Source organism: Camelus ferus, chromosome 5, assembly GCF_009834535.1.
Source record: "Camelus ferus isolate YT-003-E chromosome 5, BCGSAC_Cfer_1.0, whole genome shotgun sequence".
NCBI classification, from domain to species: Eukaryota; Metazoa; Chordata; class Mammalia; order Artiodactyla; family Camelidae; genus Camelus; species Camelus ferus.
Genome location: NC_045700.1, coordinates 78,970,232 through 78,984,587, shown reverse-complemented (window position 1 = coordinate 78,984,587; position 14,356 = coordinate 78,970,232). Strand labels below are relative to the sequence as shown.

The 14,356-nt window shown below is 45.9% G+C and overlaps 1 protein-coding gene and 1 pseudogene across 2 annotated transcripts in view; one reads left to right on the top strand and one right to left on the bottom strand.

Moving 5' to 3' along the window:
• The window catches only part of SMARCAL1 (SWI/SNF related, matrix associated, actin dependent regulator of chromatin, subfamily a like 1), a 51,438-nt gene that overhangs the window by 18,369 nt on the left and 18,713 nt on the right, over nt 1–14,356 (bottom strand). For both annotated transcript variants that reach the window (XM_032480187.1, XM_032480188.1), the window contains 3 exons: nt 12,502–12,567; nt 6,191–6,331; nt 2,818–3,036 (listed from right to left, as the gene is read on the bottom strand). In XM_032480187.1, coding sequence (XP_032336078.1) covers nt 2,818–3,036; nt 6,191–6,331; nt 12,502–12,567 — 426 coding nt within the window. The remainder of the gene's footprint in view (nt 1–2,817; nt 3,037–6,190; nt 6,332–12,501; nt 12,568–14,356) is intronic.
• LOC116663846 lies at nt 4,374–5,010 on the top strand (annotated as a pseudogene).

The window sequence follows — 14,356 nt, the reverse complement described above, 5'->3', positions numbered from 1 at the left end:
TTATAAATTGGCTGCTTCACCTCAGCTTCTGTGATTTAAAGCTTTTCAAAAAATGTCTTCCTCCAGATGGGAAGGTATGAGAGAACAAAGAAAGACTCTCTTCTTAACAGGCCAGCAGTGCTTTGCTGGAACCACTATAATGTGCAAAATCACATGGAAACTTGGGGCTACAGAATCACTACAAAAATGGTGGTGGTGCTGGGGTGCTTTCTGTAGATTCACAGACTAAAACCATAAAACCGTGACCCTCCATTTTAAGTCTTTCAACTCCAGATTTCACAGCCATTCAGGGTTCAGAAGGCATGTCGATGGTCATCTGGTCCAAGCCCCGGCCGGCACTGGCTCCCCTTCCTGAGTTAAGTTGTGGGGGTGCTCCCAGTTGGAGTCACGGTGTGCAGAGGCACCAAATCCAGGGCTTTACGGTAAGAAAGGTTCTGATGTTCTAAAGTGTCATGCTCATAAATTCATTTGCCACTTGGATTTTCTATTATAAAAATGAGTTTACATTAAAGAACAAAAAAGAAAACCAAATTTTCAAGGATTTATCTTATTATCAAAAAGAATTTAGCATCTGGCTTGAGCGTCATGCTGAAGGTAATCTGTACCAGCTCAATTTCTCTCTCTTAGGGACGATCTCTAATGTCCCCAGATGCCAAGGAAGCACATAGCAACTCCTAAGCACTGGACTGAGAAGAGCTCTAGTTTCCTTCTCCACTGGATTCTTTAAGAATGACACCGCAATTTAGGGCTTGTTTTCACAGTCTGCAAAATAGCGTTTAGATTCTGGGGTGAAGAAGCAGAGACCACAATCACACAACAGGTGGGACACAGAGCAACTGCCACTAGCCTTCCATACTTTCTGGCACCAACCCTGTGAGGCAGGTCGTGGCCCCCCTTTTAGGTAAGATGAGGGATTTTCATAGCTACGGGAAGTTATAAACACCGAACATTCCTCATTTCCATAGCTCAGCCTTGTCAATTTCATATCCTTGCCTGTAAACTCAGAAATCAAACTTGCAGGTTACACCTACAATCATCTTTGGAAAGAGCCACTCACCTAACTATACACATTGGTGGAAAGTTTAAAAAATGGTTTCAAACCTTGCTGCACTAAGTTCAAGATTCCCATACTTCTTTGTCTTCTTTTTCTTTTTGGCCATACTACACAATTTACAGTTGCCTCTTGACCTTCTGTGACTTTCCTCCTCAATTCAAATGTTCACTGACCACTTTGTCAATTGTCTACACTGGCTATTCTCCACCTGGTTCAGGAGGTGGACTGGGTACACACCAGGGTGTTCTCTGGGGATTCCCATGAACTACTGACAGACTTTCTTCTCTCACACAAGGAACTAAAACATAGCATTTTATAAACATTCAGTTCTTTACATCTAAAAATATCACACTTCTGAATTTTTTCCATCAATATTATATATGCTATTCATGTCCATTGGTTTTCTTGTCTGTAGAGTTTATTAGGGGGCAAGTTAGTAGACATTAAGGTTTAATAAAGTTCTAAGAAAACATTTTACATTGAAAAGAAAAACTATTCATTGAGTTTTTATCTCCAGAAATCAGAAAAAGAGCACCAACACTGATTTTAGCAACAGAACACCCTGGTTCGGCTTCAGGGTTCCACTGAAATACAATTTGAAAACCACTGGTCTATGCGTCCATGTCCATACATACGGAACTTTGTTTGAAAACTCCACGACAAAAAAATTATGCCTGCTCCCTTCCTCCAGGCTGCCCATATGATTATGCATCATACAGCATAAACTAAATACAGCTAGACAGTTAACCAGTGCATCCTCTGCCCTACACTGTTTCTTAAAAGTTACTAGCCAGACTTGCTCATCACAAGGTAAAATAACATTAAAAAAAAAAATCACACCTCTGCTTCCTGTCATTCTGATTTATTTTGCACTCTCCCAGAAGGCTGAGATCTCACCTAGATCTAAGTTTCTGTATACAGGGAATTATCAAGCCCACATAATGCTTTATGATAATGTCAAAAAATGTCAATGACTGTTATTTTCTGGGGAATGAAAATTGCAAGGTTTTATCCCAAGAGGACAGAGACAGAGCTGGTATAGATTACTTTACAGCACTTAGCACAGTATGACACTAAAGACAGACATGAAATGAAAGTGTTTTGAAAAGATAAAACCACCATCTTGGAAAGAGCCCTAAAATATAGGACTAACAGGCTTGGTTATAGCCTCAGCTCTGCCATGGAGTAGCCATAAAACTTTGGGCAAATCCCAATCTCTGTGAGCCTCAGTTTCCTTCTCTGTAAAATGGGGATGCCAACTTCCTGCCAATCATAATGACTGTAGTGAGGGATAAGAGGGTTTGAAAACTCTTTATTATATGTGTCAGTTTGTTGCTCTGACTAAACAAATGGCATGGGATGGTTAGAGGGTTAACTTATATACCAAATACACTTAGGACTAACTTCCAACAACTGTTACTAGACTGAGACATTCGCAAAACACACTAAATATTATTTGCAACTGTCTTTAAGGGATTCAGAATATATATCACCATCCCATGGTTGCCCTGGGATTTATTTTTAAGACCATCCATCAACAGTGATCTATACAAGTATAAAAGTGCAAATTAATAAAAGATTCTGGAAGCAGACTAGGTAGGCTGAGAAATGAAGCGGGCTCCCGGTCCTGGCCCAGGGAGATGGGGAGAGGTTACAGAAAGACAAGGGCAGGGGCGGCTGGGTAATCTCCTCAGAGCCCCTCCCAGAAAGGAGCAGCTGTGGACACACGGACTTCCAAACCCCTCCTCCAGCCCTGGACTCACAGTTTTGTCCTTGGTGGTCATCTCCTTGGCCATGGCGTCTAGGGCAGCTCTGGTCCCAGCGCTGATCTGGCCTGGGGCCACCACCACCATCTTGCGCTGCTTGGCTGGGAGCTGGGAGAGGACGTCACACTTGAGGCGTCGCAGCATGACCGCCTCCTCCAGCAGGAGCTTCAGCTCTCCGAGGTTGGAGGAGCCTGAATAATCCCATCCCCAGGGCATCTGTGGAGGCAGGACAGAGATACAGCCTGTGAGGTTTTCCCAGGGCTGAGTAACAGGGCTGTGAGCTCCAGGTACAACCTTCTCTTCCCTGGGCTCTGCTCAGAGAACTCCAAGTGGCCTTGTAGGATGAATAAAACCTCATAGAATACAAATGAGAAACAGGAAGGAAAAGGGAGAAAGAAAATCAGGAGTGAGGTGGACCAAGAACACGTATCATGGTTTCCCACAGTCTGGCACTAAGCTTTCTAGCCACAAAGGCAAGATGTCAAGAGGTTTGGTGTCCATTACGCTCAAGAACTAACGAGGCACTCAGCTTGTCAGACTACTCCCAGATACTAAATGCAGAAATAATCCTTCCTGGGGCTTACCCTTCAGAGCCCATTTCACAGTGTAATAGATGACGTTGTAATATCTTTATTGGATGAGGTTTACAAGGATTTACAAAGCTGTTCTTCCTCAGCAGTGGGTTACGCCAACAGAAACAAGCATGGTGTGGTGAACACCATCGTGGTGGTGGTGGGGGGGGTGGTGGGGGAGCTAAAGGTGTCTGCAGTCTGGCTGAAACCAGAAGTGGGTTTTATTTAAAGTACCCAGGGAGTCCTTCAAAAAAAGAGTTCCTTCATTTAGCTGTTCATGGGAGACAGTGAGCAAGAATGTCTATTTCCTGCCACACAGCTGGATAAGATGTTACCAGTTAAAATAAAAACCCTGTCTTTTGCTAACAACTTCCTGGAAAACAGGACTGACTTCTACGGTCTTGTAGAAAATCAGGGAGCCAGGGTGCCTGCTGCCTTAGAGTTTCAGTTGCTCATCTCCCCTCGTGCCTCAGCCCACCCTGGACTGTGAACTCCTGAGGGCAGGGGCTTGATCATTTTCGAGGGCCAGTGTACCTAGAATAATCATGGAAAATTTATAGGACACCTTTGCCAAATTGAGAACAGGAGGAGGCAGCCCAAGGTGGAAAAATAACATAATAACACTGCTTCTTTTTAAAAAAACAAAACTCTGAAATCAACTAGAAGTTGTCTGCAAATGCCTTCATGCTATGAGGTCGAAAATGAGCTTGGCATGGGGCATTCTCTTCAGTGGATTCTCTTCATGCAAGAATCTGGCCACAAAAAAAAAAAAAAAAAAAGAAACAGAAAAGGAAAAAAAGGCGGCCCGGCCTACCAGCTGCTTTACATAACAATCATGCTAGGAACAAAAGGGTATCATAATTAATTTGGGTATCATGAACCTACATTCTCATATTGTCAGCTCTTAATCTTACAGGTTAAAACCCAATAATACCAAAGGTTGACAGCTCAGCTGATTAAGGGAAAAAACAAACACCTAAGATGATTCTCTGTGTCATCCTTTCTCAGGTCATTTTGGGGAGGAACACTGGAAATGTGTGCAGGCCCTGGCCAACCTGGCTATGGTCACCTGACACTGAGAGGCCCCCAGCCCAAGCCAGGAAACATGCCGAGTCCATCAAGAACACACTGCTGAGCTGCAAGGGAGACACAGCCAAGGAGAGCTTTGGTCATGCTCCACTGCACTATGGGGGTGGCCCCGCTCCTGCCGAATCAAGGCAGAGAGGCCTACTTCAACCCGCAGAGGTAGAGGGCACACGGAGGAGCTGAAAGAATTACATAAGGTAGGTGTTTGTGGATTACCAGTCTCAGAGAGGGACCAACTTGCTGGGGCGGGGCCTCCTTGGCCATCTGCTGGTTGAAAACAGCCCTGGCATACTCTGAGAAGGCACCTGGCAACATTCATTACTGCCAACAGTGACAGGACATCGGATGTGACCAGTCTACAGTGGAACCACGCCCAGGTCCGCCAGCACTGGCTGCAGGCCCATTCGACCCGTGTTTCTCTATGCACTGAGCCAGCCCCCAAACCGCAGAGGTGAGCGTGTTACCAGCCGAGGCCTATGCCATGTCTGGAGAGGCCCAGCACAGAGAATCTCAGCAAAGTCCACCCACGTGAAGGCTGGAGCTCGCACGGGCGATGCATCTGCTGACGAGGAGACCAGCGGTAACAGGGCTAAGCACTAGCTCCGCCCACCCCTCCTTCCTCTGCTCTCAACCTCCAGGCCCCTTTCCTCTGGTTCACAAGAAATGCTGGTAGCACCTAGAATTTTCTTTTCCCTTTGTCTGGCAAGGCCATACTTCTGAAAGCGAGTGGCTTTGGAAGGGACACAGGGAACTGGTGAGGAGGACAGCAGCTCCCGCTCCGCCGGCTGGGTCAGACTGATGAACACTAATGCCCGTCAGGAGGAACTGGGGTTTGTGAATAATGTAACTTAAACATTTAAAAGTCACTGGTTTCCTCACTGGGATGAGAAATGGACAATGGCAATCCACTTTGGTGTACGCTGTCTTCCAGGCATATTTGAGAGAGACAGAGAGAGGAGGAGAAGGGGAAGGGGGTGGGGAAGGGAGAGGAAGAATGAATAATTAATTATAAGGAATGTTTTGCATCCTACTTCTTCCCACTCTTTTATTTCTCCATGTCATTAAATATCTTTTTTTCCTTAAGTTAAAAAAAGTTGAGGTTTTAGAAGTGGAGACTTTGATCGCAATGGCATTCGGGTTTACGAGGCTTCCTCTGCCATATTTGGAGAAGAGAGGCCACACGGGTTGTAGCTCCAGCGGCATCTGCCCCACTGGCACCGAATTCACAGAAATAATCTGTAGGTCAGAGGCTTCTGGCCTGGTGACCAGGCATGATTCACTATAATGAGTCAACGCCTGTGAGCAGAGGCCCGCTGGTGAGAGCCCACCGGGGCAGCCGGAGATCCGCTCCCTGCCCCGCCTTCCCCAAGGCCCCCTCTGTCTTTCCACAGAGCGTGCAGGGCCTCGGCCCCGCCTGGGACTCACCCCAGCACCCCTCTCTTGGGGGAGAGCCGCTGGCCCTCCTCCACACACCTACGTGTCAGCCACCGGTTTCTTTGTCGGAAAACACTAACCCGGACCCACCACAGGCGTTAAAGCTCAGAGGGGCCTAACCCCTGAGGACAGGCCATGGTCAGAGTTAGGTGCGAAGCAGAACTGAAATCTGGCCTGCGCTCTTATGATCACACCATGGCCAAAGGGAAGGCGCAAAGGCCAGTGTGAAAGTCAGAGTGAGGGATGCTCTGGGAGGAGAGGGAACGGAGAATAAATACCCGCTTGGCACCACAGTAGCGAAGTCCAAAGGCGTGGAACTGAGGGAAGAAGGTTGGCTTGACGGCAAGGATCTGCGTGTAGAGCTCGGCAGGCCGGGACATGGCTGGCGTGCCTGACAGTAAGATCACCCGCTTGGCAACCTGGAAGACAAACAGTAGAAGATGCCAAGAGGCGCAGAGGACAGGCTGGGAATCTCCCTGGTGCCCTGTGAGCTGGAGACAATGCCCCCGGAATAGTATGTTCCCCTGGAATCTTGCATGAACACCTCCAGTTTCTGGTACTTCTCAAGATTACTCACCTCAGAACCAAGGTGGATCTAGCTTCCAAACACATGAAAGCTGGCCTCACACCCCAGCTCCGTGGGGCCACACCCTGGGTGGGAAGTCTAAGTGAAGATACTATGACTGGAGAAAAAGAGCACGCATGCTCCAAGAACCTCACGGTGTGACACGTGTAAGAGGCTGGACGTCCTCTCCTAAGCTGCCTCGACTGTGCCCCCTGTCCACCTCTACGTGAGCACTTAGCACACTACACTGAATTCCACCTTGTCTTCTCCCTCACTGGACTGCAGGCTTCTTGAGATTAAGGACCGGGCTGTGATCACTTTTATATTCTGTAGCACCATGGCTGGCACAAAGTAAGCAATCAATAATTATTCATGTTGCCGAAAAGTATTTAGAAGGAAGCTAATGAGCATCCCAGGAAACTTGGAGTGAACTCAAAGAATCCAGCATTGGAAGAGGAAGTGGGAGTATGGGAGACGGCAGCAGCTCTGAACTTTTTCCAGGATAGACTTCTGACCCCCAGACCGAACCTATGAGCAGATAGCAACACCTAGGACCAGTCCTTTCTCAGTCCCAGGAGGAAGAGCAATGGCCTACATATAAGCCTCTATTTGATTTTCTTTAGAGGGGAAAAAGAAAAGGCCGTCTCTAACTCAGCTGCAAAATGCTTTTCAGCCTTGAGATCTCTGACTCAAGCTCATTTTGCAGTTAATAAGGACTTTAAAAGATGGGACCTGGATCCATTAACACTACACTCAGCCCAGGCCTGCAGCAGCCGTGGGCAGCATGGGCATAAATAGTTGGTGGATTCCAATGACAGACTCCAGGTTCCCCATTATCCCGACACCAGCCTGACCCAAGGAGACCAGACCCAAACATCCCACCTCTTACTCAGATGAGAAAGAGGGCGAGATAAAAAAGGAGACACTTCCCACTGTATTAGAACATGGAATGGCCAAAGATCACTGGAGGTAAAGTGCATTTCACCTCTGGGAAGGGGCCCTGCCATGGGCTCAGTTGTCTAGAAACAGCTTGTTAACCACTGTCACCTTGACTTAATGACAGCAGCATAAGGCAACTGCATGCAGTCAATCACCTACAGGAGGAAATTAGGTTTTCAAATGGATACACTGCCTCATAAAAATAAATAAATAAAGATGCAACAGAGGAAAGAAAAATGATTCTTTATAAATATACAATATATACAATTTTCAAGACGCACTTCTGCCCTCTCAGCAACCACCAATACCTAATTCCACTATGACAGGAGAGCTATGAATTTCTCCAGCTATCATTTTCCGCAGTTCAATTACCCGGTCCTCTAATTTCCTGCATGGTTTAATGCAGACTCATTAAAATAACAATGAGCTTCTTGAATGACGCCTGTAGCATCGCTTGCCTTGGCTCAAGACCATTTCAATGAAATGGGGAAAATGAAAAGTCTTATCAGGAAGAAAAAAGTCAGCTCATCGTCCCAAAGCTCTTCCCCACGTCACTGCTGCTGCAGCCTAGGGATGCAGCCTGGGCAGCAGCTCACGGATCAGGGGATGGAAATTAACCCCTGATCCGTGTTCTCGGTCAGGTACTCATAGGATGGAGTGAATGCAGAGTCAGACCAACCATACACGGTCCAACCGTGGAAAATGGATGTTTGTGGGTGTGAACAGGCAGAGGCAGCATCATGGAAAAAGAAAAAGGCCAGCTGTGAAAAGAAGCCAGGACGGCATCTCATCTCCACGGAATGATTTAGCCTGAGCAGCCCCAGCACGTCTGACTGTCAGCACTGCCACCCGTGAGGCCTTTAATCGTGCCCCGCTGCACATGATTTATACGTCACTCTCCACTTCTGAGAACTTCCAATTTAGGAAACTATAATTGCAGAAAACTACATAAATCAACACTAAATTGAACACTTCACAGTTAACTCCTCTGGCACTCAAGAAATGCACAATGGAACAATGTAAAAAAATTGATTTCTATTTGCCTTTGGAGAGAAGTCTGGCGATTCACACGAGCAGGGGACCCCTCCTGTAGCCTGCCTGATCACTGCGGGAGAGCAGACCCTCCAGCTGACACCACTCCCCTCTGACCTGGAGAGGCAAAGAGCCATCTCTTTAAAACGTGAAGGGTTTTGGGTTTTCTCTTCTAGGTGCAAGGGAACTGGGCTTTCTACTCCCGCTTGTGTTATCACATGAAAAGCTGGCCATTGCAGTGCTGTACGGAACACCCAAAGCCTGGTTACAAAGCCACCACAAGGGAACAGATGATACACATTATGGCAGATTTATACAACAGAATACCATCTGCAAGAATGAGGTCGAGTCATCAGGAACAAGGTGGAATGATTACCAAGATACAACACTAAGGGAAAAAAGGTAGGTGCAAAATGGTGATTGTCGAACACTCGGGAGGGAGAAAGGAAACACATGTGCGTGTACTTTCATGGGCATGGACTAATTTTTAGAAGTAAACCTGAACATTGGGCAACTGTGGCTGCCTTCAGGGAGACGACAAGGGACTAGGAATCCAGAGGTGGGAGAAAGTTATTTTTCACTGTACACCCTTTTGTACTATTTGAATATGCCATCTGTTTAAACTAATGAAAAAGGAAAAAGAAAAAGCTCATACACCTTAGACCACTATTCTCATCCAGCCAATCGGCAGAGATTAAAGGACTCTACACACACAAAGAGAAACAGCAAGTTATTTGGAAAGGATGGTGGGATTCTGAGGGCCTTTTTCCTTCTAACGAAATAATCTAACTGGTTTAACAATAAAAAGTACTATAAATAAAACACCACTAAAGGAAACTCAAACACACACCTCACTGCTCAAAAGGGAAAAGTCTGATAACATTCAGACTGGGGTCACGTGGAGAAAAAGACCGTGTTATTCAGGCTGAACAGGAGTGAAGATGGTGCTGCCCGAGCAGCCTGGACTGCAGAGGCATCTATCAAAAGGTAAAATTATGACCCAGAAACTCTGAGTGTAAGAATCTGTCCTCAGAGGACAAAGTATACAAGCTGTGAATATACAGATGACGTTCATTTGCAGAATTACTTATAATAGCAAAACAGCCTCTAACACTATGGGCTAAATTATGGGATGTGTCCATACAACGAAATGCTCCCAAGCCATTAAAAATGACGATCTTGCCCTGCAACTGACGTGTTAGAACAACAGTGGTTTTCTATGTTGGAAGGAGTAAAGGTGATTTTAGTTTTGTTCTTTATAGTTTCTGTCTTGCCTACTTTCACGTAGTTGACACTTAATCAGTGTGGGTTTGCACTGCACGGGTCCACTTATCAGCAGGTATTTTTCAATAGTAAACTCTACAGTACTACATGGTCCAAGGCTGGATGAATCAGAGGATACGGAGGAACTGCAGTTGCCAAGGGCCAACTAACTATAAGTTAAGGGCAGACTGACCCCCACGCTGTTCAAGGGTCAACTGTATATGACAGGGACCACCTTGCTTAGCATAGCCCAGGCGAATGGTGCTGCAGGGGAAGAAAGATGTCACACTTCCCGGGGGACAATGATGCCAGTTTCTTACAACCTCAGCGCCATGTCCTCTGCACGCAGCTGCTGTTTCCATTCACGAAACCCGCATTATCTGGCCTGGCTCTCTCACAGGCAGTATGAGCTAATCTAATTACCTCATTACAGACATTTGCTGAAAATATCTTAAAATACTAATTATCATAACACAGTTCTATGAGATGCACAAGTTAAGAGGAGCAATCAAGTGCTATTAAATTAGGCCCTTATGTGGCTTTTCAAAGGCATTATTTACTTCTTCCCAACTCTGTTTATTCCCAAAATACTTTAATTCATTTCCTTAGAGTATATAGATCAGTGGTTCTCAAAAGAGAAGGGGAGGAGTGATTTGCTCCCTTACCCCCAGGGAACATCTAGCAATATCTGGAGACAATTGTGGTTGTCACAACTGGGGGTGCGTGCAGCATTTAGTGGGTAGAGGCCAGGGATGCTGCAAAGCATCCTACAATGCTCGATACAGCCCTGTGGATAACCAGGAACTGTCCAGCCTAAAACAGCACGAGTCAAGAGCCAAGGTTGAGGAACGCTGGTCTAGATGAAAACACAGCAGACAGATGAGAGGTTTGATTAACAGAATAACACAGAATGTCTCATCCTCCATCTCCACTCAGTCACGTTAAAATTCCAGCATCACGTGAAGTCAACGTTAGGGGCGAGCGCAGCTTCAAGATGCTCATCAACAGGCTATGCTCATGGGTCCTATTTTAAAATGTCAATTCATCCAAGTTCTGCTGCATAGGCAGAGTAACATATACTAGTTAGCAGTTAAAAGATTTGTTTTAAATGTGTCACTTTGAAAAAGACCCAAGATATTAAAAACGTAAACACTGCTTTAAAAGTGTTTTAAAAGCTTCTGGCTCAGAAGCACATAATTTAGAAACCAATATTTAAGTCCATATTGTCTGGCCAGGCAATGAGTGAATTAACAAGACAGCTACTAAGAAGCTTTGCTGTTTATCTTTAACGATACAATCTATCTACCATGCAGTTTCTTTTGTCTAAATACTCAGGGGTACAGATTTAATTTTAGTTATGGCTGTAATACCAGAACCATAGTACAAAGGCCTATTAAAATTTTTCAGAAGAAAACAATAAAACCTCCCAAAAGAAAAGTCACCACTCTGGGAAAAACATTTCATTTAAGTGTGTCCATAAATGGCTCTCAAGCTATAAACATTTGTAGGTAATACGAGCAGAGGATCAAGCTTTTTAAATAAAGGACTTTTAGCTTTGGAGAAAATAACATACTCCTGCTTTGGAAGATGTATTATATTACCTGCTGTTCCTAACACAAAGCAAACTTGAAATGAGTAGACACTTGCATGTGTTCTACGGGGAGTTGGAAAAAAACTGAATTAATTTTCAAATACTAGTAAGTTTCACCAACATTTAGCATTTGTTTTCCCTAGTTTAGGTACAATTTAAAGCTACTTAAAGCTTCTTTTAAGCAGAAAAAAAAAAGGCTGCAGTTTTAAAATGTTTATGAAACCCAAAGGCTGCTTTAATAGAGTCCAGTTTGCTCAGTCCATACAAACCAAAGGAGAGTCCCCCAAAGTCCTCTGTGAGATGTTTCTACCTAGTTATGAGAGAAAAGACTACTTTTCTAACTGTACTATTTTTTCCCGATAGTAGGATAAAGCTCACTACAAAAAGATGGAAGGAGATGGGGGTCTTCCCTCTGCCGGGACACAAAATACAGACCCAGATGTGTGTGCCATACAAAACAGGGAGCTTATACTGCAATCAGAGTGGAATGCTTTTGGAAAAAGACTTGAAGCTGCACTGTACACACACACACAGACACACACAGATATACACACACACACACATACACACACACACATACCCCTTCTGCTCTGAAGCCAGGACTCAAGCAAACCGCCCAGCACAGGTTTAGACCACCCCAGGAAGGGAAGTGCACGGTTGGCCCTCCCATTAACATTCTTGGAGCTGCCCCAGAAAAGCGCATCATCTTATAAAGCCAGTCTTAGCTTTGTAGCGCCTCCTGCTGGTGGTGACCATGGCCTGGTTCTAAGTCTGCATAACTCATCGCCCTTGGTTCCAGCACCATGAGAGCTTTGTGACTTAGAAGACAGGCAGTTCCTCCTGGGCTACTTAGAGGACACGCTGCTGGAGGCTGTCCCTCTGCCTCGTCCAGAAGGAGCCCAAGAAGGTTCTGGAGTGAGTCTCGACCAGGCCTGTGACCTTCAACAGGTCTTCATCTTTGAGAGACAGACAGACGCACTGACCACTGGTTCCTTGGCAGGATGCTAGGAAGAAAAACTAATCTGGCACTTAAGCCCTAAGTAGAGATGCCCTGAGTCGATGCCAAGTCACGTCCAAGGCCTGCAGACCTGAACTTGCAGCCCCTGTTCCCCTTGGGCCCTTGGCCAGCCCAAGCCAAATACAGCGGATCTCAGCGCCAAGTGCGCTCAGGTACCAGGTCTGTTCTCAGCAGCACTCACCTTGAGGAGGGGCATAGCCGCGCGACAGCGGGCGGTCTTAATATTTTTGAGGAAGTGAGATTCATCCTGAAAGGGAAACAGTCATGTAAGTGAACAAGACCAAATCCTGAATGGACGGAGAGAAGGCCCACGTTCAGCCTGGCCCCGGCATGGCATTACATTGAGTCTGCCTCCCTTAGCACTTTCTCATTCAGGGAGAAGGCTGTGAGCCTGGGTAAGGCCCAGGCTCCAGTGCATCTTCTCCATGACATTCCCGGCAAGATGCTTTATCTCTCAGGGACCGTTTTCCACCTGCCACGTGGGTTTGGCGACTCCCCTTCCCTCCATCTCACAGGCTGCACAGAACAAACCACTGAAAGGTGGTTTGCTGGTTTGCAAGATGCATCTGACATCTGCAAGGCACAAACACAGTGTGCTGCAGACCCATTGTGTGCCAGGCACTGGTGTGAGGTGCCGCAGCCCCCGCCAGCCACTCTGACACCTGCTCAGATCGTGTAACGCATGCTGTCACCAAGGTGGATGCAACACGGGACTGTGGGAACTTAAGGAAAGACGACGTGATTCTCTCCTCAAGGGACTGACTGTCACGTTTAGAATGTGGAGTTTGATTATTTAGAGCTCTGCATTCTGTGCATAAGCAAACTAGAATAAGTCATACTTTACAAAGCCAAACGAATAACTAACACTTCTTAGGGGGAAAATTCCAAGTTACTTGCTGTGTGATTTGGAGCAACTACTTGACCTCTCTACAGCGCCAGTTCCTCCATCTGTAACATGGGAACAGTAAGGGTACCTAACATTATCACGTTGTTGTCTTAAATGGACTGATGCACACGAAGCCCCTACAAGAGTCCGGCCACTTAGACAGTATCAGTTGCCCTAAGACGGGGACACCACGGAGATCCCAGCTCTGTCCCTGAAGATGATCTATGAGAAACCCTGTTCTGTTTCAGCTACGATGAACCAAAAAGGAACCCAAAAGCACAAAAAGGGGAGTGTGAGATGAATCCCCAAATATTAAGACAATACCTACTCTCAGAAGCCTGGGGTGTAACATTCATGCTCTTGTCTAATGATGATCCTGCCTGACAGCCAAGAAAAAGAGGTTTAGAAAGCAAAGTAGCAGAAAGTACAGAGGATACGGACGGGAACAGGCTCTTTCCACCAGTGGGTAAAAATGTACCACTATTATAACTCATCAGAGGGAGAGGCTTTATCCGAATCTCTTCTGAGAAGTGTGATATCACAGAACCAGCCCTTTATTCCTTCCAACAACATTGCTCTGAAATCAGAAGATGACAGGGTTCTTACTTAACTGAACAGACCAACACTGGTGGGGAGTGGCTTGCCAAAAATCATATGGAAGGTCAAGTGTTGAGCCAGAAACAGAAAAACATGAATTCTGAAGCAGATGCAACCCAGCTTTGATTAGTGTCTCTTCACCCTGCACCTGTGGGCAAATCAGGTGCCCTCTGTCACTGACAGTCTCGTCAGCTGTGAAAGTAACATCTGCCTTCCAGGCCATGGGAAGATCAGCCATCACAAAGTACCCCCTGGATGCTTCTTCTTCCTACACACTGTACAGTCATTGCCATCATGCTGCAAGACTTCTTTTAATGTTTTCATTCCACATGTGTGCTGATATCTTTTCAAAGACGTACATAGATCTGAGCCAAATCAGTAATGACTCCTCCCAAGACTCATTACTCTTAAAGCTTTGAAAAAATGCAAATGTTTAAGTTGGCGTATGCTAAGAACACAATATGGTTCTCATGTCCAAATTACAAAAACAGACCCCCAAGGTCAGTGACTGTGTCTTCTCCTTCCCTTCTGAGCGCCCACAGTCCTTGGCTTC